The sequence below is a fragment of the Camelus dromedarius genome, chromosome 26 (genome assembly GCF_036321535.1).
Source record: "Camelus dromedarius isolate mCamDro1 chromosome 26, mCamDro1.pat, whole genome shotgun sequence".
Lineage (NCBI taxonomy): Eukaryota > Metazoa > Chordata > Mammalia > Artiodactyla > Camelidae > Camelus > Camelus dromedarius.
In genome coordinates, this window is record NC_087461.1 from 20,759,911 (window position 1) to 20,785,916 (window position 26,006).

General features: G+C 44.9%; 1 protein-coding gene and 1 long non-coding RNA gene across 5 annotated transcripts in view; both read left to right on the forward strand.

Moving 5' to 3' along the window:
* CUL2 (cullin 2) overlaps positions 1–21,829 on the forward strand; it is a 74,193-nt gene extending 52,364 nt beyond the window's left edge. For all 4 annotated transcript variants that reach the window (XM_064479497.1, XM_031448712.2, XM_064479496.1 and 1 more), the window contains exons 10-21: positions 1,263–1,387; positions 2,734–2,841; positions 3,539–3,598; positions 4,277–4,405; positions 4,487–4,573; positions 5,566–5,718; positions 5,984–6,061; positions 10,681–10,747; positions 16,054–16,256; positions 17,981–18,082; positions 20,306–20,422; positions 21,259–21,829. In XM_064479497.1, the coding sequence (XP_064335567.1) occupies positions 1,263–1,387; positions 2,734–2,841; positions 3,539–3,598; positions 4,277–4,405; positions 4,487–4,573; positions 5,566–5,718; positions 5,984–6,061; positions 10,681–10,747; positions 16,054–16,256; positions 17,981–18,082; positions 20,306–20,422; positions 21,259–21,390 (1,361 nt within the window). In that variant the 3' untranslated portion in view covers positions 21,391–21,829. The remainder of the gene's footprint in view (positions 1–1,262; positions 1,388–2,733; positions 2,842–3,538; positions 3,599–4,276; positions 4,406–4,486; positions 4,574–5,565; positions 5,719–5,983; positions 6,062–10,680; positions 10,748–16,053; positions 16,257–17,980; positions 18,083–20,305; positions 20,423–21,258) is intronic.
* Positions 21,830–22,702: 873 nt separating this feature from the next.
* Positions 22,703–25,768, forward strand: LOC116152229 (uncharacterized). The gene is made up of 3 exons (XR_004135788.2): positions 22,703–23,168; positions 23,695–23,887; positions 24,455–25,768. It is a non-coding gene; the product is annotated as an uncharacterized LOC116152229 (long non-coding RNA).
* The last annotated feature ends 238 nt before the right edge of the window (positions 25,769–26,006 follow it).

The following is a 26,006-nucleotide window of genomic DNA, read 5'->3' on the forward strand; positions in this document are numbered from 1 at the left end:
TAAACCACACTGAGTTGTCAGTACTAATCCCGTTTTGATATAAAATGAAGAAGACTGGAAATAACGTGTTTGGAAGTGTGTGGAGTAATGGAAACTTGTTACACGCCGGACCAAGAGTATAAATCGATGCAGCCACCGGGACAGACGGACCGTGACCGCCGCTGCTGAGCAGACGTGTCCCTCGTGGTCCAGCCTCGCTCTCCTGGGTGTCCTCCCCACCGCCCAGCTCGCGTGCACACACACACAAAAAGACATGTACGTGCGTGCTCACAGCAGTGTTGTCTGTGATGCTCCAAACTGGCAGCAGCTGAGGCGCCCAGGAGCAGCAGAGGGGTGGGGGTGGACAGGGCACAGCTGCACACAGCACGGGTGGACCCCAGGAGCGAGGCGAGTCGGGGAACCAGACTCGGAGGGTCCGTGATTGCGTTTTCACAGTAGTTCAGAGCAGGCGGAGCTAGTCTGTCCTGACGGTGGTGACCTTTGCAGAAGACCTAGGAGGAGTGGTCCGGGAGCAGTGTGAAGAAGGCTTTGGGGTGCAGGGAACATCTGTTTCTTACCGTGGGTGGTGATAACTGGGGCGGGGGGGGGCGTTCACATGCGACAGATTGTTGAGATGTACACTTAAATGGTTTGTGGGCTTTTCTGTGTGTTATAAGTCAATAAAAAGTTTAAAAACCACTATACTGAAGTGTCATTTCCACCCCTCAGTGCAGAGATCAAAACGCTTGGTGACACATTGTCGCCAGGGAGCTCCTGGCTTCTGGGAACTGTCTGGAACCCTCGCACAGCGGGCCTGCCTCGCGGGTTTACGCTGCAAGTGGTCTTGCCCGTGGGGATGTCAGTCGTGACAGTAGTGTCGGCACTGGAGCAGGCAGTTTCCCATCAGTTGCTAAGGAGTCGCAGTGGAGCATGTGACGGGCAGTGGTGCCAGGTGGTGGCACAGTGTGAGGAGAGGCTGTGTGTCCTGACATGAAGGGTCTTGGGGTGAGAGGTGGTTCTGCAGTTGCAGACAGTCCACCGGTCTCCCATGCTGTCTGTGTAAAAGGGGCAGAGGTGGGAACCGGGGATTTCCCTGACCAGGTAGGAAGCAGCCCTGAAGGCCACCAGGCCACCACCATGTGGCTCTCCGGGAAGAGGACTGGGTGACAGGGTGGGCCCCGCATGCCCTTCTGTAATCATGCATTTGAACTGTATGTTACCTAGTGTATTAAAAATATTTTGAACTATTTGGAAGTTTGTTAATGGCATTTCTGTCCCCTCAGACATGGCGAACATGTACGTTCTCCTCCGCGCTGTGTCCACCGGCCTACCTCACATGATTCAGGAGCTGCAGGACCACGTCCACGACGAAGGCCTTCGGGCGACTGGCAACCTTGCTCAGGAAAACGTGAGTCCGCGCAGGCTGGGCGCCTGCTCGGCTGCCATGGGGCTTTTCTTTTGACTTGGCTGTTGTAAACCGTGAGGGAGGAGTCCCGCCATGCCCGCAAATGAAGCGTCTTTATTAAAATGTTCTGAACCTAGACTGTGTTGGACACGTTTTGGAATTAATCGCATTATTAGAAAATCGGTGAGAGAGACAGACTTCTCAGTCGCACTGCTGTGTCCAGTTAGCAGTTGCTGACCAGCTTCTCACAGAAAAGCACGTTTCTGTGTCTAAATAACTGTGTTCCTGTGTGGCTGGCGTTGGCGTTGGGTGAGTAGCAGCAGTGTCAGTCATTGCTAGCACAGACTGCTTGCAGTCCGGTTTCCTTTCACATGCTCTGAGTTGGATCGCCTGGGAAGCGAGTCTGGGTTGAAGCATTCTTCCCTAAATACGTGCTTTCCACCCAGAGTGCCCAGCAGGGACTCAGGTCCCTGACATCTCTCAAGGGTCCCCTGCCAGTTGGACAGCCGTTCACAGCAGGGTGTCCCTCCTGTCAGAGTGCACTCCTGTTGGCAGGTTTTGCTGGACTGCGCTCCTTGTTTTTACTCGTAATGGTTGACAGATAAGATAGGTATGACAGGAAATGCTACTTCTCTTTCTGTTTTTGTAAAACTGTTTGTTTGTATTGTTCAGGTCTGCTGGCCTGTATTATTTATTAGGCTTATTGGTTTTTTACTGGTTTTTCATGTTCAGGGTGTTGAACGACTGGGCACAGGGCGTGGTGTTGAGTTGTGGGCAGCAAACATGAGGGGACGCCCTTGCAGGAGACTCAACATCGTTGTAGCTGACTCGGGGTCTTTGGTCCAGCTGCACAGTTAGCCCCATTGATTTAAGAGAGAAAATTCATCTTTCATACTGCTGGGTGTTTCTTCCCTCTGAGACGTGGGGACCTGCCCTGCCCAGCTCTCGGGGTCTCAGCTCTCACGGATGATAGCTTTCTGACTTCTCCCCTCTCTCCGCCTCCAGTGGCTTGAAGGCTGTAATCCTCTCTGAAACTGAGAGGCCTGGTGCTCCGACTGTGTCTTGTTACACTTACAATGCGGAATTCCAGCGCCGGGCAGAAGTGTGTTTTCAGTGGGCTCTGCTGGCAGAGGAACCTGCATTTCTGGTGTTGAATGAAAACTAAGTTCAACATCAAAGCATTAGATTTTTAAGACCATCTTAGCTAAAAACAGTTTTTGAGGGTGGGTGTTGTCTGTAACATTAATTTGCTTGGGGAAATCCTTGCTCTTAAATAGTTCTTCACTAAGCCTCATTACATCCTTGAACTTCTTAAAATAAGCTTTGTACTTTGTATTTCATGTCTTTAGATGCCAACACTATTTGTGGAGTCGGTTTTGGAAGTACACGGTAAATTTGTTCAACTTATCAACACTGTTTTGAATGGTGATCAGCACTTTATGAGTGCATTGGACAAGGTAACTTTTTAGTACATGTTTCTTTATATAAAATACTCTTCACTTAATCATTCTTTAAGGCAGTTCCAGAACTAGGGCTTCTAAATGTGAGATTTCTAGTCTGGACACAGAGATTAACCTTAACAACCAATTTCATAGTGAAAGTCAAAACTGAAGTATGTAACTTACAACTTTTAAGTGAATAACGGAATGATTAAATCAAATGCTTAAATCAGAAGGGTATTGAACTTCCCATGATTATGCTAGATGAGAATTGTTAATAAACTAGTATGTTCTAAAAAATACATGTGTAATTTTAATATTCTTTAGTGCTCATTTTTCCTTTGAATTTAATATTTGGATGATATTCAAAAGAAATACTATTTTTATAAACTTTTTCATTTAAATTTGCTTACATGGTTGTAGTTAGATTTTTAAAAATTTAGTCTTATTTTATCTGTGTTCAAGCATCACTAATGAATTATACAGAGTATCTTTCAGCAGGAGCAGAATGTATAATTACTCTAATTACCCTGAAGGCTACAGGGAGGGGAGTTTGCCCTGTGTTAGGTATGAAAACAGTACCAACAGACTAGCACCAGGACGCTGTGTCTGGGGTGGGGTGGTGACTTCTGGACGCACAGATTACAGCGTGCACTGAGCCAGCTGATTTTTACCCTGTTACTGGTGGCCAATTCCTGGTCTGTCTTCTGTTTAGGCCCTTACATCAGTTGTAAACTACAGAGAACCCAAGTCTGTTTGCAAAGCCCCTGAGCTGGTAAGTTTGATGGTTGCTTAAATGTATTATAAAAAATCAGTATTAGAAAATGAAAGGTGAGGAGAATGTCAAATTAATTTGTTTTTGTAGCGTTTTTCAGAAAAGTAGATGAAATTAAATTATTAAAAATAAAACCTGATTGACATATATAATTTGACATTCATTTAAGGAATGAATAGATCATTTCTATAGCCTTTTCCTAGGAAATAATCAAAGGAGAAAATATCCCATTTTACAAAGTTTGGGTTTGAAAGTATGACTGCTTTAAAATAGTTTGCATTACTTTTCATAGAGATTTTATTTTATCTGAAGTTTAAAGGGAATGTGATGAAAAATGATAACCTTTAAAGGCAACTTGCTTACAAGGTTGTAAGATTTTTTAAAAGTATTTGTTTCATGTCGGAAATTAAAGAACTGCTCAAAACTCACCTAGGTGTTCCCACTGAAACTGCTGTTGGTTTTTTATTGATCATTAAGTGTTGGTTAGATTTTTGACTTGTTTATAGTTTTTTTTTTAATTTATCTGCCAATGTGTATTTTAAGTTCTTCAGTGCATGTCCATGATTTTTAAAACGTAAGCTTTAGGCTAGTGAAGACCCTTGGTCTCATTTTGTGAGGCTGCCACGTTCCTCCTTGAGAAGGCTCCTTCCTGAGAGTTTCTGTTGATTTCTCTTTGAGCTTGCTAAGTACTGCGACAACCTGCTGAAGAAATCAGCAAAGGGCATGACCGAGAACGAGGTCGAGGACAAGCTCACGAGCTTCATCACCGTCTTCAAATACATTGATGACAAGGATGTTTTTCAAAAGGCAAGTTATGAGTCGAGAAGTTTTATGTGTGATTTAAATCATCAGAAAGGAAGTAATCTTTTAAAATATTTTTTAATGCAGTTCTACGCGAGAATGCTGGCGAAACGTTTAATTCATGGGTTATCTATGTCTATGGATTCTGAAGAAGCCATGATCAATAAATTAAAGGTACTGTAGGCCTTTGGTACGATCACGTCCTAGAAATTACTCCACTAGCACACAGAGACATTCATGGTAGCCTCTGAGTGACACCAGGAAGTAATCCATCAGCAGGTGGCGGATGAATGTACAGCGATATAGTCATGGCGGGGGGTGCACATGCTGTGTTAGAGGACACAGGCTCTCTGCGTGTTGGTACAGAATCACCCACAGGATGAGCAGTGTTAACTTTGCAAAAGACGTGTTATTCACAAGTCAACATGGCTGATATATTCCTTTAAGTACAAGTTTTGGAGTACATTTGAATTTCAGTTCGTTTTTACATCATTGTAGCTTCCGTGCTGATGAGAATAAGTAGTAACTGATTCAGGTTTGTCCTGAGTTACTCGGTACTTGATAAGTTTCCTGTGTGGTAGACCCTGGATGTGCAGTCCTTTTGAAATATACAAAAAAAAAACTTACCTATTAATTTTTAAAGGTAATGTTAACAAAGTTTTTTATATCCCAGGGCTAGAGGTCCAGATTTTCTGACCTGGTGATGACAGTTTTGAACAATTTCAAAGAAATAGATTTCTCCGTGACCCCATTGATGGCATTAAATACATGTCTCAGTGTCCTCCTTTTAAAACTGACTGCAGACTCAGGTGCTCCCAGTTACCTTCCACGTGTGTCTGATGCTGTCTGTAAGCCTTACAGAGTGTTTCACACACAGTGATGGAGCATTCTGTAGTGTTGAAACAGTGTACAGATTTATAGGAAGGCTCTTGTCTTAAAGGGAGATTTGTCATTTCATAAATATCTGTTTTAATTCACTTACTTAATCTGCATTTAAAAAGGGAATTTTGGGAAGGGTCTGAGTAGCTGTTTTGGGTCACGACTAGCACACGCCTGTGTGACGTGCGAGCAGGACCCTGGTCAGACCTGCTGGCAGAGCGTGCTTATCAGTAGTGCTTTATTATTTTTGTTTTTAAATCATCTATTTTTTAAACTTTTTTTTGCAGCAAGCCTGTGGTTATGAATTCACCAGCAAGCTGCATCGGATGTACACAGATATGAGCGTCAGCGCGGACCTCAACAATAAGTTCAACAACTTCATCAAGAGTCAGGACACAGCGATAGACTTGGGAATTAGTTTTCAGATATATGTTCTCCAGGTACGCGTGTGCGTCTTCCTGTGGCGTTGTTCACTCAGCGTTGCAGATCCTCTGGCGCGGAGGAGCGATAAGCAGCTGCCGGGCTGCCTTTCTTCCAGTCAGAGGATTGTCACTGGTAAAGGGACAAGTTATGTCGATTTGGAATGAAAGGTGCTGAGCTAGTAACACTGAAGGGTTTTCTCAAAATTTTGAGGAGGGAGATCATTGTGTATACATGTCCTTTCGAGGGAGATTCTGTCCATTTACTTGCTGTCTTCTCATCCAGGCTGGCGCGTGGCCTCTCACTCAGGCTCCTTCATCTACGTTTGCAATTCCCCAGGAATTGGAAAAAAGTGTACAAATGGTAAGTTTGCAGAAAATATATTGGAAGACCTAAGGAATTTTAATAGTTGTGTTCATGTTACATGACTTTAAATATTTTTCCAAAGTCTTAAGGGCTCATGTGATATAAAAATACATTCATAAGTTGTGGGTAGTCTGCCTTGTAGGAAGAGTATAAATTATTGTGATTACTAATATTAAAATAAAATGCTTAGAGAGTCAGACAGTTCTTTGTCAAAGCGCATCTCTTATTCTTAGTAAATCTGTTATCTGGCTTAAGCAGTTTTAAATTACAAAAATTTTGATATTAGAAGAAAGTTTAGGATCCAGTACTTAAACAGTCACTCTCATTTTTCATTTGAATGTTGAACCATTTTAATAATTCATCTTATAAAAGTTAGTTTTATTTCTGGGCTGTAATTTAGGTAAATATATAGACTGAAATATTCTAGAAAAAATGGATGGAAACTGGAAAATGCAAGTAAAAATGGTTTGTAAATGTGACTAAATAGAAACTTTAGAATACTTACCAAAAGTTTTTAAATAGACGCTGGAGACCACACCCTTGATGGCTGTTGAGCTGTAACTCACACACCACACGGCTCAGTTCGTTCCAGCAGGTGTGACAGAGCGCACGGCCTGGGCGGCTTGTCAACAGCAGAGCCTGAGTTCTCGCACAGGTCCGTAGGCTGGACGGTCAAGGTCAGGGTGCCAGCCCTCTGCGGGTCACAGACTGCTGGCTGGGTACTCATGTGGTGGCAGGGGCTGGGGATTGTAAGAGCACTAATGCCACTGGGTGAGGGCTGCTACCTCATGATCCAAACACCGGCCAGAGGCCCCACCTCCTAAAACCAGCACACTGGGCACCAGAATTTCAACATACGAATTTGAGGAGACACAGACGTTCAGATCACAGCACTCTACGGTTCACTCATTTCAAGTGTCCACTTTCAGTGGTTTTCAGTGTATTCACAGAGCTGTGCAGCCATCAGCACCATTAATTTTAGAACATTTTTATTACCCTAAAAGAAACTGTCTTCCCATTCGTCACTCCTCACTGTGCCCACCTTCGTCCCGCCGCCCCAGCCCCAGGCAGGCTGAGCTCCTTCTCTGTAGAGTTGCCTGGTTTAGACAGGACTCATGGTCCCTTGGGACTGACTTCACGCACTTCGCAGGGTGTTGGGTCCATCCTGCCGTCCTGGATCAGCAGTGCCCCCTTTTCACTGCCGAATGGTGTTCTGTCGTGCGGGTGTACCACGTCCTGTTTTCGCCCATCAGTGATGGCATGTGTGCCCTTCCTGCCTTTTTGGCATGTGCATAATTCTGCTACGGAGATGACATTCATGCACAAGGTTTTGATTGGATGAGCATGTTTTCATTCCTCTTGAAACTGACCCTTTTTGATTCTCTAACTCACCAGAAGAGGCCTCTTATTTCTCGATCTGGTGGAAGTTTGGGCAGCATTTTTTCCCAGCAGGATCTTCATTATCTTTTAGTCTTTAAATATTTGGGCAGTAACTGAAGGTTGTGAATCAGGTTATGCGTATGCTTATGAAGTTTAAAATGAAGCTGTTCCTTCATTACACTGTTTCCTAGAGATGCTCACAATGTGTAGTTTTAATCTTTTTTAAAAGTACATTATTTTTGTTTCTTTCAAAATAAAGATTATAAAACAAATAACACAATGTAAGCTCTGGAATCAAAATTCCTGGTTTTAAATGTCTGTTCTGTCATTTACTGTGCTCTGTGACTTTGGGCAGATAACTTTCTAATTTTCCTGTTAACTGGTAATACCATCTCAACTGTTGATATGAAGATGAAACGAGAGAATGTGAAGCACTTAGCCGATCTAGTAAGAACTCAAGAAGTGGTCTTGATGGTGGAAGAAGCAGTAGTTAATGGCAACAGGAGTGGTAAGAGCAGACTCGCATGGACGACCAGGTGGATTTTGAGATGCCGCACTAAGACAGACTTTCAGAATAGGAGTCTAATTTAGGATTCTTCGCATCTTTGAGAAGGCGGAAAGCACAAACCGTGCTAGAAACTATGGAGAAGTGCGCCCGTCCGGATGGGCGGACTGTGATCCCAGAGTTGGGGGTGGGGGGAGTGGGGGGGGGGGGACCAGGTAAAGCACTCTGATGTATTTGTGACCAGGCAAGCAAAAGAAAACTGACCTCTTGCCTTTGGCAGCTTTAAAACCTATTCCTTCTTAAGAGCCGGCTTTAATAAATTTTCTTTTTAACTTTGTTGTTCTCTTTCCCCTTGAAATAATTATTTTGCAGTAATTACTGGAATATTGGAATAAGCCCCTTAAACTTAATTTATTAACAAATGGCCTTCCCCAGGTCCCAGTGTCCTCATTTCCAGACAAGGCAGCATGTTTCTCTCTGGCTGCCGAATGGCGGTTCCGGGAGTGCTGTTCTCTCCACTTGGACTTTCTCTGGTTACCAGTAGAGGGAGTCTGTCCTTTGATTTTTTCCCCTAGTAAATCCAAGTTTTCAGTTACGTAAGAATGAAAATTCGTCTGTGTATTTAATACTGTACATTTTTTAATCTTAAGTTAATTAAATTAATTCATCTTGCCTTAATGATCATTTGTATATTTCACATCTTTACCTTAAATATAGCTGACTATCAGAAATCATGTCCATTTTACATAAATGTATCTTAAAACTACGGAATTAAGCTTTATTTAAAAGTAATTTATTTTGCATATTAGGCCAATAAATCTTAATTGTTATCCTGTATCTGTACCTGGTCCCCAAACCTGAATAACACTGAAGAGGTGCAAAGTCGTGTGTATTAATGCAGCTCCATTTGAAGCAAATAAGCTCAAGTGTGAGATGTTCATTTTTGAGGTTCTTTGAGCTCTAATTAATGCCCTCAAATGGGATTTGAAAAATGCTGCCTCTTAGCCTGACTGTTGTGACTGTTAAGTCTGACTTTAAAATGAGGTTTAGTCAAGGTATATTTCTTACTAATACACTTTGATAGCAATTATTTAATGATGTAATTAAGCAAGATTTTACAGCTTTTATCTTATAACACCAGGTAAATTTGTAATACTCTAATTTGGAACTGAATCCTTTGGTTCTTTACTGGCTGTAGAAAGGAGAATCTTTATCACCAGATTTTAACTTGAAGGTAAAGGAGTGTTGGGCGTACTGAGGGCACCGTCAGTAAACCATTCCTGAGGGCACTGGTTGCTGGGAGTATAAAGAGAGAAAGCGTGTGCCTCAGAGCGTGGACTAGACATCCTAAAGCTAGCTTTGCACTATATTAATTTATAAAGAGCATTTCCAAGGTTGGTTTTATTAGTTTCAGAAATGTTTTATCTTGCTTTTGTCTACAAACTCATTGTAAGTGTTTCATAGTTAAACTACAAAGTGTGTCATGATCGCTGGGTCTTGTCGGCACCTGTGGGGATGGCTGGTTAGTCAGGCGAACCTCTGAGACCCTTTACGATGCACTTTGGTTCTGTCTAGGTTAGGGTGAGGCAGGAAAGCTTCCGTGTTCCATGTGCCAGTCCTGTCGCATTTGTCGTGTGGAGGGGTTGGTGGATTTGCTCACAGAGGAGGGTGCCCCCAGGAGGGAAGGGTGCTGAGTGTCACCCCCATGACTAGGCGGACTTGGAGCAACCCCTGAAGGACTCACTGAGTCCCGGCTGGCACCGTGATGTTCTACTGTGAGGGGGTCGGATGCTGCCGGTAGCTTTCTTTAAACTTCTTTTTGAGAGCATGGAAGGTCAAGTTTGAAACACAGATAAAAGCTTTACATATATTACATCTGGCACATCATGCTGAAAATATGTTCGCGATTCTGAATTGTGACAAAATGCGTTTCCTTATTTTTCAGGTTTATAAGGAAGTTGAGGTTTTGCCCTTTTTACATTTTAGCATCATTTTCTCACTGTAATTATGCACTAGCTCTTTTAAAGATGTGAACTCTGTGTTTATGGTCTGACGTCCTACATTCAATCCAAGGAAGGAGTTTTTAAAATTTCAAAGCTAGGTTAATAGATTTTTTTTTTTTAAGAGTTTAGGAAAGTTTAATAGGGACACTGCTATAGGCAACAGCAGGCCCACAGGCGAGAGGTGCCTGTGTGAGGCTGTAAACAGAATGTTAAATTTAATAACATCAACAGAAGCTACAAAGGCGAGTACTCCGGGCTGTGTTTGTATGTGGGAGTTAAATCGAAGATGTCACTTTAGTAGCATCCACTGGTGTTAATTGACCTGACCCTTCAGCAAGGGTGTCTGTTGGCAAATAGGAGATGAGGAATGGAAGTACGCTTTCTATTTTCATATTGAAATGTATATGAGAGTGTTTTTGGTCAGTGATTTGTATTTATAAAGTCCAAAATGATAATTTCTGAGTTTATACCAAAAGTCAGATTTGCAGGGCCGTGGGTTGGGGGAGAATATGGCCTGGTGTGAGTGAGCAGAGCTGGGCTCCAGTTTGCGCGGTCTTCATCAGGAGCTTGCATGCGTGTTCCCTCACTGGTACAACCAAGAAATGTGCCACGTGGGCTGTAGTCTCTCCTAACACAAGCTTTCCTGTTACTTTTTTAGTATACTGAGAGCCACATGAGTTATGTTGTAGTAGCTGAAAATAATGTGATTCCTCTTTTCTTTTTTACAGTTTGAATTATTTTACAGCCAGCATTTCAGTGGAAGGAAACTTACATGGTTGCATTATCTTTGTACAGGTAAAATGCATTTAATGATATGTAGTTTAATGGAACTTACCTGATGTGTTAAAAATTTGGAAAAAGATTTCTGTATAGTCTCGTTACAGTTTTTTTTCTTCCCTGATTACAGTTTTTAACCTTCTCTTCATCTTTCTGGTTACCATTAAAGCAACTAATAATGACATTCAAGCGCAGCACTTTTTAATAGTATTTTATGGTTATGCTGCTTCTAAAGGAAGTTTCCGAATCTTACAATGGTTTATTGCATTCCTGTAGCAAGCCACTTGTTACAGATATTAAAACCCAGACTTGATGAGTCAATATTCCTGAAAACCTGTTTTCTCTAGATATGCCAGGTCGCCTCAGAGATTTCCCGAACTACTGCAGCATCACAGGGAGACCCGCCCGCTGATTTTTATTTGTGGTGCTGTAGTGAACGTCAGTAGAAGATGCTTTCCCAGAATGTCCCAGTAAACTTCCAGTACTTTCCAATTTTACGAAAGTTTCATCAAAATCTGATTTCCTTAGCTTTTTTCTGGAGCAGTGGGGTCACTTACTGGAAAGTAGGATTAATACCTTAAATGCCTGGAGACTGTGTGCGGTTACTCTAAGCTGCCTGAAGGTGTTATTGGTAAAGAAGACACTCTGATTTTATCTACTTTTGCTAAAGCTATGCTTTGAAGAGTGCATTGAGTCAGCTTTCCCTTTGTGTAAGAAGACAGTGTGTATGTGTTAATGTTTCCAGAAACGGTACAGGAAAATCAGATCAGTGCCGTAACTTCACTAGGAAGTTCACTCACCTGAGAGAAGCTTCATCTGCGTGGTCTCCCTGAAGTGCCATCAGTTGATTACTTTACACTTAGACTAGGACGTCCCAGCTAGTCTAGTTAGTGATACATACTAGTACATAATAATTAGTACATGGTAACACATACTACGTTAAGTTTACTGAACAAGTTGGGCGTTTTATTTTTTCAATAGTTTGTGAAATAGATGTTCATCGACATTCTTAGGTGGTCACTTAGTAGCTAGCCTTGAATTTTACATCTGTTGTGAGTTTTTTCTGTTCTCATTTAGTGTATATAATTGACTTTAAGGAAAAAACATCCCCGGACCAGTGCTTTAATGTACTTGAATTAAATTTACTTTTACTTCCTCTAAATATCTGTCTTGGGGAGTTTAAACTCTCTTCATAACAATCAGTCTGTTTCCTGAAGTGATTTTGATGAGGGACTCACTTTTTTGATGTTTGGCAACTAGGTATACGGAGGATGAAAGAAAAAACTATGTACATAGCTTCTGCCATTGGGATTTGGCCTGAAAACTGTTAGCAGTAATGCCTAAGCAGGAGAGAGAGCAACTTACCTTTCTCTGTTCTGAAGTAAATTCCCAAACTGGTCCGTAGTAACCAGATGTTGGGAGCTCTTTCCTTTGTTTTGTCTTGTTTTAGTGTCTTGTGTCTGTGTCTTAGTTAAAGCCAAACAGTTTCTTCCTTTCGAAAAGAGATGTTAACCTTGTAAATTTATTTCTTAATTTGAATCACTGAAAGCACTGAAAATACCTGTGATCTTATCAGTGAAACTGTTGAGTAAAGTTTTATTTTGTTTTTGTATGTATGTGCGTATATATGTATGTATTCATTCATTCATTCATTCATTCATTTAACAAAAGGACCTCAAGCAACACCTGTGTTTAGGGCACTTGCTGCAGGGTGCCTGCATGTGTCCTGAGGCCCCTGGGCACCTTTAAAACGCTGGCTCTGAGCCTAGACCCATCACTGGGAGTTCTGTTTCTTGAGAACCTCTCTCTTATAAAAGTATGTAATCAGAATTGCTCTTTCCCAGTCCATTTCCACATTCCCAAGTATTTTTGTATTGTAAGATGAGCTTTTACAAATGGTTGGAGAGAGGCTGTAAATTTGGAGAAATTTAGAATCAGAAGATGTATAGGGTTCTGTCTGCCTCCTAGCTTTGCGATCTTCAGCAAGGCGCTTAACTTTTCTCAGCCTGTTTCCTCATCTTTATCTTTATAAAATTCACTTATCAATTCAGAGAGCATCTTCTGTGTCCCAGCTACTTCTGCATGCCGAGCAGACAGAGCCTTCACCCCCCAGACAGCCGACGTGCAGTAGGAGGACCTAAGTGTTTTGACGGTGCGAGGGTTCGGGTGTTTCGGTCTCCAGGCCCAGGGTGTCCTGTGTCACAGAGTGCTGGGGCAAACAGCTGCTGGCGAGGGGAAGCTTCTGCGCTAACACCTCAGTTTGGTTTTCAGGGATGAGTAGGATTGAGTCAGGTTAGGCAAAGAGCAGCGCTGGGAGTGGATGGCCGTCAGAGGTGAGCATTTTAAGAAGGAAGTAATCTGCGGTACCAGACATGACAAAGATGAGAGAGATGCAACTCCAGCGGCTTGTGACAAGGACGCTGGATGGAATTGTTCTCAGAGAACAAGAGATAAAGAGATATGAATGGGGAACCCAGAAATTATTTCAGCATCTGGATATGAGTAGTTTCACTTGTGCCAGAGCAAGAAGCTACAGGTGTGGCTGAGACAGTGGAGTGGTGGCCGGAGGGTGACACGTGCACGTCGCTGCACAGGTGTGGGGTCACTCTTTGTCCCCATGAGAATCTCGCCGTGTTGCCGCACGTGCCCGAAACGGGAGCGACTCTCTGTCGTTGACTGAATTTTCTGTTCGGTTTCCGGTACTTTCACAGCTAAGATTATGAGGGGCTTTGGGATTCTCTAACATCCAGGTCATACTCAGACTTCCGTGTTTGTCCTCACAGTGACTGCGGGTCTTAACCGTCACCAGAGATGCCCGTCGCACTTGACCGTGGTGTCTCCCCCGACCCCCTCAGCCCTCCTTTCGCTTTTCTGAGGGGACCGGACGGTCATGTCACAGAACCTCCAGCGTCTGGGTTTGTCCGATTACTTAGTTGCCGTGTGTTTTGTTTGTTTTCTGGCCCTGACTTCCTGTGAGGTGGGAGTCGGGGCCCAGGGTTGGATCACAGCAGGTGAGCTGCGGCTGGCGGCCACGTCCTCAGTGGCCCCATGTCCTGAGGCTGCGGTAGGGTAGAGGCTGGTGCCAGGTTGTCCCCTGTCATCCGGAGGTGCCCACGTGGTCCGGGTGGCGTCTCCCTTGTGAGGAACTTGGCCCTCTTCAGTGAGCAGGTGACCCGAGGGTTGACTCTGAGGTCCCACGCAAATGCCCCTCCAGGGGCAGCTTTACCTGGTGGTTTAGACCCACCGGGCTCATGCGTGAATCAGTTGTGTCTCCCCTCGTCACAGGCCGGTGGCCTTCTGTTGTACACTTGGCAGCTGGTGACAGTCTTCTGTGAAGGAGAGCCTTCCCATAGAGACTCGATTGCTGACTGGGTGCGGGGAGGAACTCGGATGGGTCTGCCGGGAGGGTCCTGCCTGCCCTGTCTCTGTTGCTGGAGTGTGCCTCGAGTGGTGTGCGGCGTGCCTGTCAAAGCGCGTGTGTCAGGCTGGGAGTCTCTCAGAGGTCGTCCCCCATCCTGGGGGTTCAGGGACCTCTTTGTCATTTTCCTTCTCTGCTTATGGGGCAGGAACTAAATGCATCATCCTGATTTGGGATTTCCTTCCCTGCCCCCAATGGTCCTCCACCCTTTCCCCAGGGTTTCCAGCTGTGAGGTAATAAGAAGATGGTGCTGAAAAAAGTGGGAGGAGATCCATGTACCCCTGATAGCGAAAACTTACTGCAAAGTAGCATCAAAAAGGCATAATACAAACAAGTAAGTTTTCCTCTTTTAAGGGCTGCAGATGGACTTGGTGCCAGGAGCTGATGCTTTGACTCCTAGCTTGCACCGTCTCCGATGCCCGCTGGGCTCTGGCGGCAGAAGCCTTGTTCTGCAGCCGCGGTGACAGCTCGGTGGCGGTCTAGCTGTCACCATGGCGCGCCATGCATTAGTGTGTACCTGTTTCTGGGACAGGATTAAGCAGTTGTTGCGTAAGCGATATCATGCAGTTTATGTGGTTTTTTTCACCTCTCACCGCTTTTCCCAAACTTGAACTTTGAGGTGAGGACCTTAAAGTGCTCTTTATTGCTGGGACAGCCCTACTGACAATGTTCCACTTAAACTCCACACGACCTGGATATTCCAGTCAATACGGTAACCCTCCTTTCATGGAAACTCAGAGATTAGGATTTTTTTCTCTAGGTGTTTCTATCCAAACAATTTTGAAAGATATTTTTGAGTATCTTTTTTTTTTTTAACAAATCAAGGCATAGTGCCAGTTAGAATAGGCATCTGTGTGGTGTTAATAGGTTGGAGAATTGACTTACATTCTTTAAAAGCTCTAATTACATAATGAATTAAATATGTATCATTAAACAATAGAGCACAAAATCTTGATCAGAGTTGCTAATTACCAACAGGGAGAATGCAGCCTCTGGGTGAGTTCACGTGAAATACAGCTCCCTCGAGTTACCAGGTAGAGCCCTAAACCCAGATTTCACGCCGGTTTAGCTGGTAGTTCGCTCGCAGCCTAATAGTGCAGGGTGTGTGAGAGAGAGAGTGTCACTGAATCACGGCTTTATGCTGCAGGAAGCATCTTTTTGACCTGCATGAACTGTCTCTTACATGGTACAAGCGCAGGCCTGTGTGGCACGCTGTTTCAGAGCGCGGCCCCTGGGATGGGCAGGGCTGTGTCTGCTGGAGTCGGCATGTCTTCTGGGCTCTCAGGTGGTGTAGAGTCTGGAACGTTTGTGTTCTGTCAGCTGTTTCAGCAAAGTAATGGATCTGCCCATTTGTCTCTGTTCCCATTTGTATTTGCTCCTAGAAAATTACTGATAAGAAAAATGTCATTTATGAGACAAAATAGCATCTCTTTACTAAGGCAGCAGTGATGGTTTAGATGGGGCCGCTATGCACGTGTCCTTGCGTGTGCGCGAACCTTCCTGGGGTAGACCAGAAACACATGGGAGGCAGTGCTGGGGCCAGGCTGTCAGGCTCGCCTTCATCTGTGTCCGTTTCCATCTGTCTGTCTGTTTCTCTTCCTGCCCCCACCCCCTCACTGGTTTTTCTGCCCAGGTCTTAGCCTTCCCGTTAGTATTTAAAGACATCATTTACGCCTGCCGGCAATGGGATGACCCCTTAACTGTGACTTCTGCTACACACTCAAAACTGATAGCCCTCCCTCCCCCAGCCCCCACTACTGGCAGGAATAGCTGTTGGACGGTTTCATGAGTTCTTCAGTTCACTCTTTCAAGAGAAAGCATCTGATATAAACAATTACTACTCAGATGATTTTGGTGTATTTCGTTGAACGATCACCTTATTGTCACAGTCTTGTTTTGATTGTAGGTGAAGTTAAAATGAACTACCTGGGCAAACCATATGTGGCCATGGTCACCACGTACCAGATGGCAGTCCTTCTTGCCTTTAACAACAGCGAGGCTGTCAGCTACAGGGAGCTTCAGGACAGCACGCAGATGAGCGAGAAGGAACTGACAAAAACGATCAAATCCCTGCTCGACGTGAAGATGATCAACCACGATTCAGAGAAGGTACGGGAAACCGGCTCACGGGGCGTGTGCGGTTCTGCAGGAAGGTTGTCTCTGTCGACGCCCACTGCACTTGGGGGACTTCTCCAGGCTCCCAGCAGCAGTGGGCGGGACGTCGCAGAGGCTCTGTGGTCAGAACTCATGTGCCCTGCGACTTTATGGTTTGATTTTACTTGTCCTGTACTGCGACACTTTACTGAAAAGTTATTCAGGAACTGACTCCAGACGGATTCTGGTTGACTGAGTTTTTAAACCGCCGTCTGTCACAAACCTTTCTGGTTTCTTTCACATGTTCAGTTGGTGTGTAATTACACGGCTCCGTCACAGGAGACGACTGCCCTCTGGTGTCCGTGCGCCTTTAGTGCCCGTCTCCATCTCAGAGCCCCTCGCGCTCCTGCCCACGGGCTTCAGGCCTCAGCTAACCCCCATGTGTGTGACTACCTGTCGTGGGAATAGCAGACCAACAGTGGATCCTGTTTTTCTCTATAACTTTTTACTCTCGTAACACATTCTTGTTGTTATACTGTATCTTAGATACTTCTAAATGGTTAAAAAAGCAACAGATATGAACACATATGAGTTAAATCTCCTGCTTCAAATTATTGTGCCTGTAAGAAAAAATTCTTGTAAATGAAGTTTCACTTTTATTTTGGTTCACAGCCTGCCGCCTGTCTGTCACCAGTTCATTTTGCTAACATCCCAAGGTTGTGATGGTTTTTGTAGCCTGTAATTGAACTAAATGGCATTTATGCTGAAGTTCAGGCTTTTCTTAATTTAGAGAAATGATTAATTTTTGTACTACAGAATATTAATAACATTAAATTCTTAATATTAAGGTTTTACTTAAGGCAGTTAATTAATGATTAAAAGTTTATAAGCTTTAAGTTTAAAATTTTAAGCTTAATTAAGTACTTAAAAAGTTGATAAGTATTTTTCTAAAACATGTTATTTTTGCTACCCAGAAATATACAAAATAAATACTGATTGGCTGTTGACACTGTAAATTTAAACATGAAGCTGGCGTTCCTCAGCAGACTTTCTTTGGTTATTATTGAGAAAGTGCCATCTGCCGAGTCCTGCTGGTGGAGAAACTCCACCGTGTAACATGAGTGGCTCTCTTCAGTCCGACAGAGCAGTTGTGATTCTGAAAGCTGGCCTAGCAGCTCCCATGTGAGGACGGCCCCGGCTCCTGAACAGAACATGCACTGGGGAGTAGTGTTGGTGTCACGGAGGGTCATGGAGAAGTGACCCTCGTGTGCCACTGGAAACAGCCAGCTTCTGTAGTCAGGTTGTTTTTAGTTGTGTTTTGTTATTGCAGCGTTCAGAAAAAACATTTGGTTGTTCAGTTTTTCAAAATGTGACTGAAAAATTATGAGCCTTGGTGTTTCATTCAAATTAAAATGTTCCAATTGTGTTTGTTTAAGCCCACGAGCTTGACTCTCGTCTTAACCCGATGGTACATGTATATAACAGCTGGGCCAGAAAATAGCTGTTTTCAAAATCTAAGCTGATTAATTCTATCAAGTGTAAAATTAGAAAAGAATTGTTTGTTGCTTCATTGTTCGACAGAAGACAATTATTTTTCTCTTAAATAACATATATAGTATAAAAGATCCTGAGAGTGTAGTCTCTGCTTGATCGTTATTTAATTTCACACATATTTTTGCAGAGTTGTTATTTAGAGATTTTATTTTTTATAAATGTAAATGGATTATTTTTAATTGTAGGAAGACATTGATGCCGAATCATCATTTTCACTAAATATGAACTTCAGCAGTAAAAGGACAAAATTCAAAATTACTACATCAATGCAGAAAGACACGCCGCAGGTGAGTGCTTTGTGACGCCGGGTCCCGGGAGGCGCCTGGTCCCCAGACGCTGCAAGTGGTGACGCCGGGACAGAAGTGGAACTTTGCTTGTTGAAATTATGCCGCATCTCCTCTGGTTTATTCTCTGCACTTACCAGCCTCACACACCAAGTCTCTGCCAGTATCTGAGATTCTAACAGTTGGGTGTAGTGAGTGTCTAAGGAAGAGGTGTCGTACGTCAGTCCTATTTGCTCTTTTGTTTTTGTTTTTTCTCAGTTTTATTGAGATACAGTTGACGTACAGCACAGTAAGGTTTAGGGTGTGCGGCATAACCACATGATGTATGCACTTTGTGGAATGACTGTCGCAGTGAGTTTAGTGAACATCCACCTTCTCATGCAGACACAAAAGGAAAGAAATAGGAAGAACATCATGATGAGAACTGCAGGGTGTCCTCGCTCAGCAGCTTTCTTACCTAACACAGCAGTGTTAGTTTTATTCACTGCATCCTGCACGATACCCCCAGGACTCATTTCTCTCATAACTGGGAGTTTGTACCTTCTGACAACCTTCATCCAGCCCCCTCTGCCCACCCCCTGGCCTCTGGTCACCACAGATCTGACCCCTTTTTCTCTGTGTTTGTTTGGTTTTGACATATAACTAACTGACCCACCACACTATGTTAGTGCCAGTCACACAGCACAGTGATTCAGTATTTCTGTGCTCTGACCCCCTGACAAGTCTGGTTACCGTCAGTCACACACAAAGATCTCAGTTATTGACTGTATTCCCCACATTGTCCATTTCATACCCAGGACTCATTTATTTTACAGCTGGAAGTTTGTACCTCTGAATCTCCCTCACCTGTTTCACTCACTTTACTCCCCGCTTCTCTCTGGCAACCACCTGTTTATTCTGTGTGTCTGTAACTGTTTTGTTCCATTTGTTTTGTTTTGTTTTAGATTCCACATATACATGAAATCATGCAGTATTTGTCTTTCTCTGCTTGACTGATTTCACTTAACATAATCCCCTCCAGGTCCATCCATGTTGTTGCAAATGGCAAGATATCATTCTTTTTTATGGCTGCATAATATTCCATTATATACATACCACAACTTCTTTATCTAGTCATCTATTGATGGGCACTTATATTGCTTTGATGTCTGTTATTGTAAATAATGCTGCTGTGAACATAGTCATATTTGCTCTTAAGCTGTATTAAAATGTATAAATCTGTATTCTTTCCACATATTTCTACCTTGAGTAGTAATGTAGTCTCTTATAGTTTTCGTTTGTAAAATAGGGAAAGTTTTATGACACATTTCTTTCCAAAAAAAAAGTTGTTGAAACGTTTCTCAAACTTTTGTGTGCAAATAGACCACGTGGGGATTGTGTTAACATTAAGACTGTGAGCTGGTCGGCCGGCAGGGAGGGTCCAGCACAGACAAGTGAGTCTGCCCCAGGCACGTCCACTGTTGCTTCCCTCACTCAGCAGTGATTGTCATTCCGGGCTGGCCTGTTGGTTTCACTGAGTTTCCCAAGTGCCTCCTGTGTGCGCCCCGTCCTGGGCTCAGAGCTGGCTGTGAAGGTATGAGGGATGTCAGGCCTCTTTGGGAACTTACTCCCCCCATGGAGACAGATGTTAATTAATTGCTGTTAAATTTGAACCCCAGAATGTTCAAGGTCTCATTTTCCTTCAGGCTGATGAATAATGATTTGTAACATCAATTGTACCCCATCTTTGAAAAGCTGTTATGAGGCTCCTGTGAGTGTGGCGCTGCCTCTCTGTGCCTCCCCTCGTCTCTCCTGGTCTCCTTGGAGAGAGGACCCTCTGGCCCACCGCTCCTGCTTGAGAGCAGGGAGCACTGCACCTTGCCCCTGAAGCCTGACCAGTCCTTGGAGCCAGTTACTGACGTCTGCAGGCGTCGTGCCAGAAGTCTTTACTCACTGACAGGACCGCCATCTTGAGAATCACTGCTCAGTGTCACTGGAGTTCTGCTTTGTTCACTGTTCACACGGAGTATGGTTTACAGTAGTTCCTTTTTTATAATAATTTTCCAGCTGTAACCTGAGACATTATGCAGATGTTTTTTGGTAATGGTTATGTTACATTGGGCACATAGTTGTATAATTTGGTTCTCCGTATTGATTGGAGATTTATTTAAACCCACAGATAAAATGAATTAAAAGTAAGTATGAGGACTTAATGTCTCATTTGCCTTTTTTCCCCATGTGAAACAGGAAATGGAGCAGACGAGAAGTGCCGTGGATGAAGACCGGAAGATGTATCTCCAGGCCGCCATCGTCCGCATCATGAAGGCGCGGAAAGTGCTGCGGCATAACGCCCTCATTCAGGAGGTAAAGGGGCGTCGGGGTGTCAGGAGCAGGGAGGGTTCTTTGTGAAGATGATACAGAAATAAGAAGACTCCCAAGTAGCATAAGGAAATGCCCCATCACTTAATTAGAACAGTGCTCGCTTGTAATTTCAGTATGTAATTCGTGTTTGAATTTACAAGTCCAAGCCTCACCAGTTTGAGTTCTCTGTGCGGTTATTGAAGGAAGCCGACTGCATCACTCACTCATTCCCTGAATAGACGGTCATCTGCTGTGCAGAGAGCACGGGGCTGGCGTTGGGGTGCAGAGCGGCTCAGGATGGGGCTGGAGTTGGGGTGCAGAGTTGCTGAGAACGGGGCGGGAGTTGGGGTGCAGAGCGGCTCAGGACGGGGCGGGAGTCGGGGTGCAGAGTGGCTCAGGACAGGGCTGCTACCTTTCTGGAGTTCACAGTCCAACAGGAAAGAAATGCATTATTGAGATAATACACAAGTAAATGTAAAATTGCATTAACATGCAGTGAAGAAAAGCTGTAGGGACCTAAGATCGTACGTAGGAGTCTTGCCCTGAGGATGCTGGGGACGCTTTCTTGAGCAAGTGTTACTTCTGCCGAGAGCTGGAAGTCGAGGAGGGGCCAAGGGGAAGCTTGCGGGTGTGTGAGTGTTTAGATTGGTTGGTTTGTAGTTTAGTTACGTATCAGTATTACTTGATTTTGCTGTATCTGTGTTCTGCATTTTAATTCCTTCAGCTCATAATTGTTAGTTTGCATTAAGTTGTTTTCAGTCATTACATCCAAAGCGAGCTGATTGCTCGGCGCCCCCGCGTGAGGACAGCAGTGTAACGGGCGTGTCTCCCTCCCACAGGTGATCAGCCAGTCTAGGGCCAGGTTTAACCCAAGCATCAGCATGATCAAGAAGTGCATCGAGGTCCTGATAGACAAGCAGTACGTGGAGCGCAGCCAGGCGTCGGCGGACGAGTACAGCTACGTGGCGTGACTCCCGCACCGCCGGTGCCCTGTGCAGTCGTTGCATCGCCCTCCGGGCATCCCCGGGGGAGAGAGCAGGCCTGTGCCTCCATAATTTGGTCATTTGGCAGCCCCTGTTTTTCTGCTGTTTACAACATCACCAGTGCCACGTCCCGAGCGTCAGAGAAAATGCCTAGAGATATTTCAAGTTCATGTCATTATGACATTTCTTAAAACTATTAAAAAAGAACGAGTGAAGTATTGCTGAAATGTGGAAATTTGGTTGGGTACCATGCTTTTTCTCGCCTTCACGTTTGCAGTTGATGTGTTTTTTTTTTTAATGTATCTTAAAGGACATACGATAAAAACTTAAATATTGTAATATGACAGATAACCTAATAATTGTATCTACATTAAAATGACAAACATGATATTGCTGCTTGTCAAATAAAAAAAATAAAGAAATAGAACGCCTTTCCCATGTGGCTGGAGTATCACACGAAGCACCACATGTAAGCGCTCGTGAGGCATCAGGCACAGACGCAGCCGTTTTGTGTTTGTGCCTGGGCGGTTTGACTCGCTGTGCGCCTGCCTAATCCTGCGTGAAAAATGTCTAGATTACTGCTCTCGAGTGCCCAAAAGGGGGTTCAGCAGGAAGAATGTTCTGTTTTTATGGATTGGGGTACCTTGGATGCGAGCAATTTGAATAGCGAGGGTTTCATTCCATCAAGAGTTCCTGGGGGTCCCCTGCTGCGCCCCGGAAACGAGGGACGAGAGCGCGTCCAGCCTGCGTCTGGCTCAGGAAGAGCGGTTCTGAGGCTGTCTGGCTTCTGTTTTCACAGTCCGTCAGCCCTGGGGCAGGCTCACCCTGCCTCCGCTGCCTTCCCTTCGCCTCTCTGGGTTGTAGAGGCGCCTGGGGTACCTGCCTGCCCACCACCCTCCCACCCGCATGCCTGCGCCGGGTTCTGGCTCCGCGTCACAGGCGTCCTAAGCAGTGCGTGGCCTGAGTACCTTTCACGGTTCTTATCCTTGTAGTGATTCACGCTGCGGGCCACTTACATACACGTGAAGGTCTGTTAACTCTGTTTACTGAATGTGTCAACAGCCCCCGTACATTTTTTTTAAGCTGGGATATTTTAAAGCGTATCCCATGTGAATCATTTCACCTACAACACTTCCATTTACAGCTCTCACAAAAAAGGCCTTTAAACAAAAACCATAACCACAGTGACATTGTTACACTTAAATAAACAGTAATTACTTAATATCATCTAATACGTGGTCCATGTTCAGATTTCAGATTTCTCTTATTGCTGCAAAAATGGCTTTTTCAATTGGTTTGTTTGCGCTTTTTCTAACTCATGTCTCTTAAGTGTTTTAAAAAACCTGCTGGGTTTTTTAATGACTTCTGTGCCGTATTTTGCATTTTCCCTTTATTCCCAGAGAGGAAATGATGGCAAACTAAGTAATACTGTGCATCCACGGTCAAAAGCAAACCTTTGTTTTGATGAATTGTTGACAAAGTTTTCCAAATTAATTTCTTTTCTCTTAAATATTTATGTATAAATGTTCAATTAAGTCTTATCTTGGTATCTAATTGTCAAGAAAATATACTGGAAAATGGACAAAATGCTTGTGCTGAGGTTGGCAGCAGTGACTGACGAGTTTTGCCCCACCTTTGCCCTCTTCACCTGAAAGGAAACAGGAAGAAGAGGCTGGACACGCTCCCTAACATCCCCTTGCAAGACGATTGGAGCGGAGCGGACACACTTGCTGCTGAGATGCCGGGAGGCTGAGCTGTTGGGCCAGGTCAGGTGGGGGACTCTCGGCCCAGAACCCGGCCCGGCCCACATGCGGCAGCCGCTGGTGTGGGAGGAGGGGTCGGAGCCCCGGCGGGGAGGGCAGTGCGCTCAGCGCTTACTGCGGAAAGCAGGAATGTGACCGAAACTGTCAGGAGTTTAGAAGAAATGGTTGAAATACTGAAGTTAACGTCTGTTTCACAGCCAGGCAATGTCCGCTTGGCCCTTTTCCTTTGAAACCAGGTGATTCCACGGCTGCTGTGGGTGCAGGTTTCGTCTGGGGTCTCGTCCAGTGTTTCCTGACAGTTTCCTTTAATATTAACAAATGAGTAGACATTCGGGGGGTCGTTGTGTCTTTCTTTATTATTATTTTAATTGAAGTGTCAGTTACAATGTATCAGTTTTTTGGTATATTGGTTTCTGGTGTTTAGCATAAATGTTTTACTTTATAACTTACTACCTTGAAAGTATTCAGCTTACTGTAGATGCTACAGTGCTGTCAAATCTGTGACCCTTTAAACCTTTTTTGAATGCAGACTGGAGGTGCTTCCACATGGTATTTGTTCATCTTCAGATAATCCTGTTAAATGGGAAACGTTCCTCTCTTTTCACGGATGAGGAAACAAAATACGGAGCTTTTCCCAGGAATCATCGCCAGAAAATGTAGAGCCTGAATTTAAAAGCCAGTCAAAACAGGGGACCTCATAGTCCACTTACATAGTATAGCCGGTAAGTTAGGTGGAAATCACTTCACTTTATACGTAAAGAATAGTATTTCCTGACTCTTCAGGATAAAAATCGGGGGTGAAGTTCATGGGTTGCTAATTTTATCTTGTGTGGCCAGATTGATCTGCTCCCTGAAAGAACTTTGGTGCTGCAGGAAAACAATGGGAACGCTCTGTGACTTTGATCATCCGCCCTGTGCAGGAGTCCCCAGCACAGCATGCAGTGCTCCATGCCGAGCACTGCACTTCTCCAAGCGGCTGGGCTTTGGTAGTTTGTCTTCTGGGGAAGAAAGGATGGGCAGGGTAGGCAGGGACCCACTTTTAGCAGAAATCGGCTGCTCTGGCGTGAACTGCACCTGACAGGCTGACCCAGGAGATCGCTGGTGCAGCAGCAGCAGGTCTCTCAGGAAACGCGGGATGCTGGGGAGAGAGGGGAAAGAAAGCGGTGTTAGCGATTTAGTTTATATACTGCTGAGGTGACTCAGTTCAGATCGGCGCTGCGCACAGGAAATTTCTGAGATGCCTTGTTTAGACTGCATGTTTTAAAATAACCATCTCCCCCTGTTGGCAGCTGAGGAAGATGCGGCCCTCCAGCCCTCTGGTTGAATGGTGACCTGCAAATACGTGGTAGAGAAGGACCAGGAGGGCCACGCCCTGTCCACCTGCACACCGTGTGCTCCATCCAGTCGGGCCACCTGGGCACTGCTTCATGAAGCAGGGAGAGGCACTCAGGCTGAGGAACAGGCGTCGCAGCCTTGCCCCCACCACCTCTGCCCTCTTCCACACGGGTGTCTGTCCACACGAAGGGGCCGGTTTGCACCCCCTTGGAGCTGTACCTTCAGGAAGCCAGCTTCGCTCTGGAAAATCAGGCTCTCTTCTGACCTGGTAATTTAAATCCCAGCTGATCTGACCCAGATGGACTGAGACCAAGTGGAAGTCCTGGAAGCGATGCCTTGGGATTCTCTGGGAAGCGGAGGTTAAGGAAGGGAAGGACCAGGCAGTAACTGTGTGTCTCTGCCACAGCCAGACCATCCGTCCCAGCATGAGAGCCTCGGGGTGAGTCTGGGGCCCGCCCAGGAAGCTCGGGGCCTCAGGGCCAGCGCTGCGGTTTCTGAACACAGGGGAGACAGCAGGGTGACGTGAGCTCAGGGCTAGGGTGAGTCCTTTTTTGCCCGAAGGGTTTACTTCAGACCTGCTTTGTCTTGCAGGGGTGTGTGTGTTCATTTCCATGCGAATCACCACTGTCCTGTCTTAGTGAGGTGTTGGTGTTGGCCTCTCTTAATTACTGCACTGCAGTGGAGAGGGTCCCCTCCAGAATCGTGTCCGCCCAGGACCTGTGAGTGTGACTGTTTGGAAACAGGACCTTTGCAATTGTAGTCAAGTTAAGATGAGGTCATCCTGGGTCAGTGTGGCCCTAATGCAGTGATGGGGTCCTTACAAGAAAAGGGAAATTTGGACACAGACATGGAGGAGAGACGGCCATGTGGAGATGGATGGAGACAGTGAGTGCGCATCAGAAACAGCCAGCAGGGGCCAGGAAGAAGAAAGGAAGCCTCCTGGAGCCTTAGGAGGGAGTGGGGTCCTGCTGACACTCGGTTCTGGACTTCCAGCCTCCAGAGCTGTGAGAGGCTACGTTCTGTGGCTTCAAGCCACTAAATTATGGTACCTTGTTACGGGCAGTCCTAGAAAACTAATACAGTTCCCTTTATACATTCTTTTTTTGTTGTTGTTCTTTTTTATTGACGTGTAGTCGGCTTACCATGTTGTGTCAGTTACACATTTTTAAAATGTGTAGACTTAACAATTTTTGTAGGCTTTTATATATTTTATATTTCAATGAGGCAATTACACTTTGGTATAAAAATCAACTAAACACAAAATTTTCTAATTTTTCCTTAAGAGGAATTTGAGAAATGGTCCGCAAAGAATCACCACTTACCAGCTGAAGAAGCTTCGCGCGGCTGTGCACCAGCAGGCCCGCACGTCCCTGGAGGAAGTGGGGGAGACATGGAGCAAGGCCAGGGCTGCGGGGGGAGCTCCTTGAGAAGCCCTGTGCTGGTGGTGAGTGTCTGCATGTGGGGCCAGGACACGCGGGACAGAAACTCCCAAGGAGTAGGGACTCC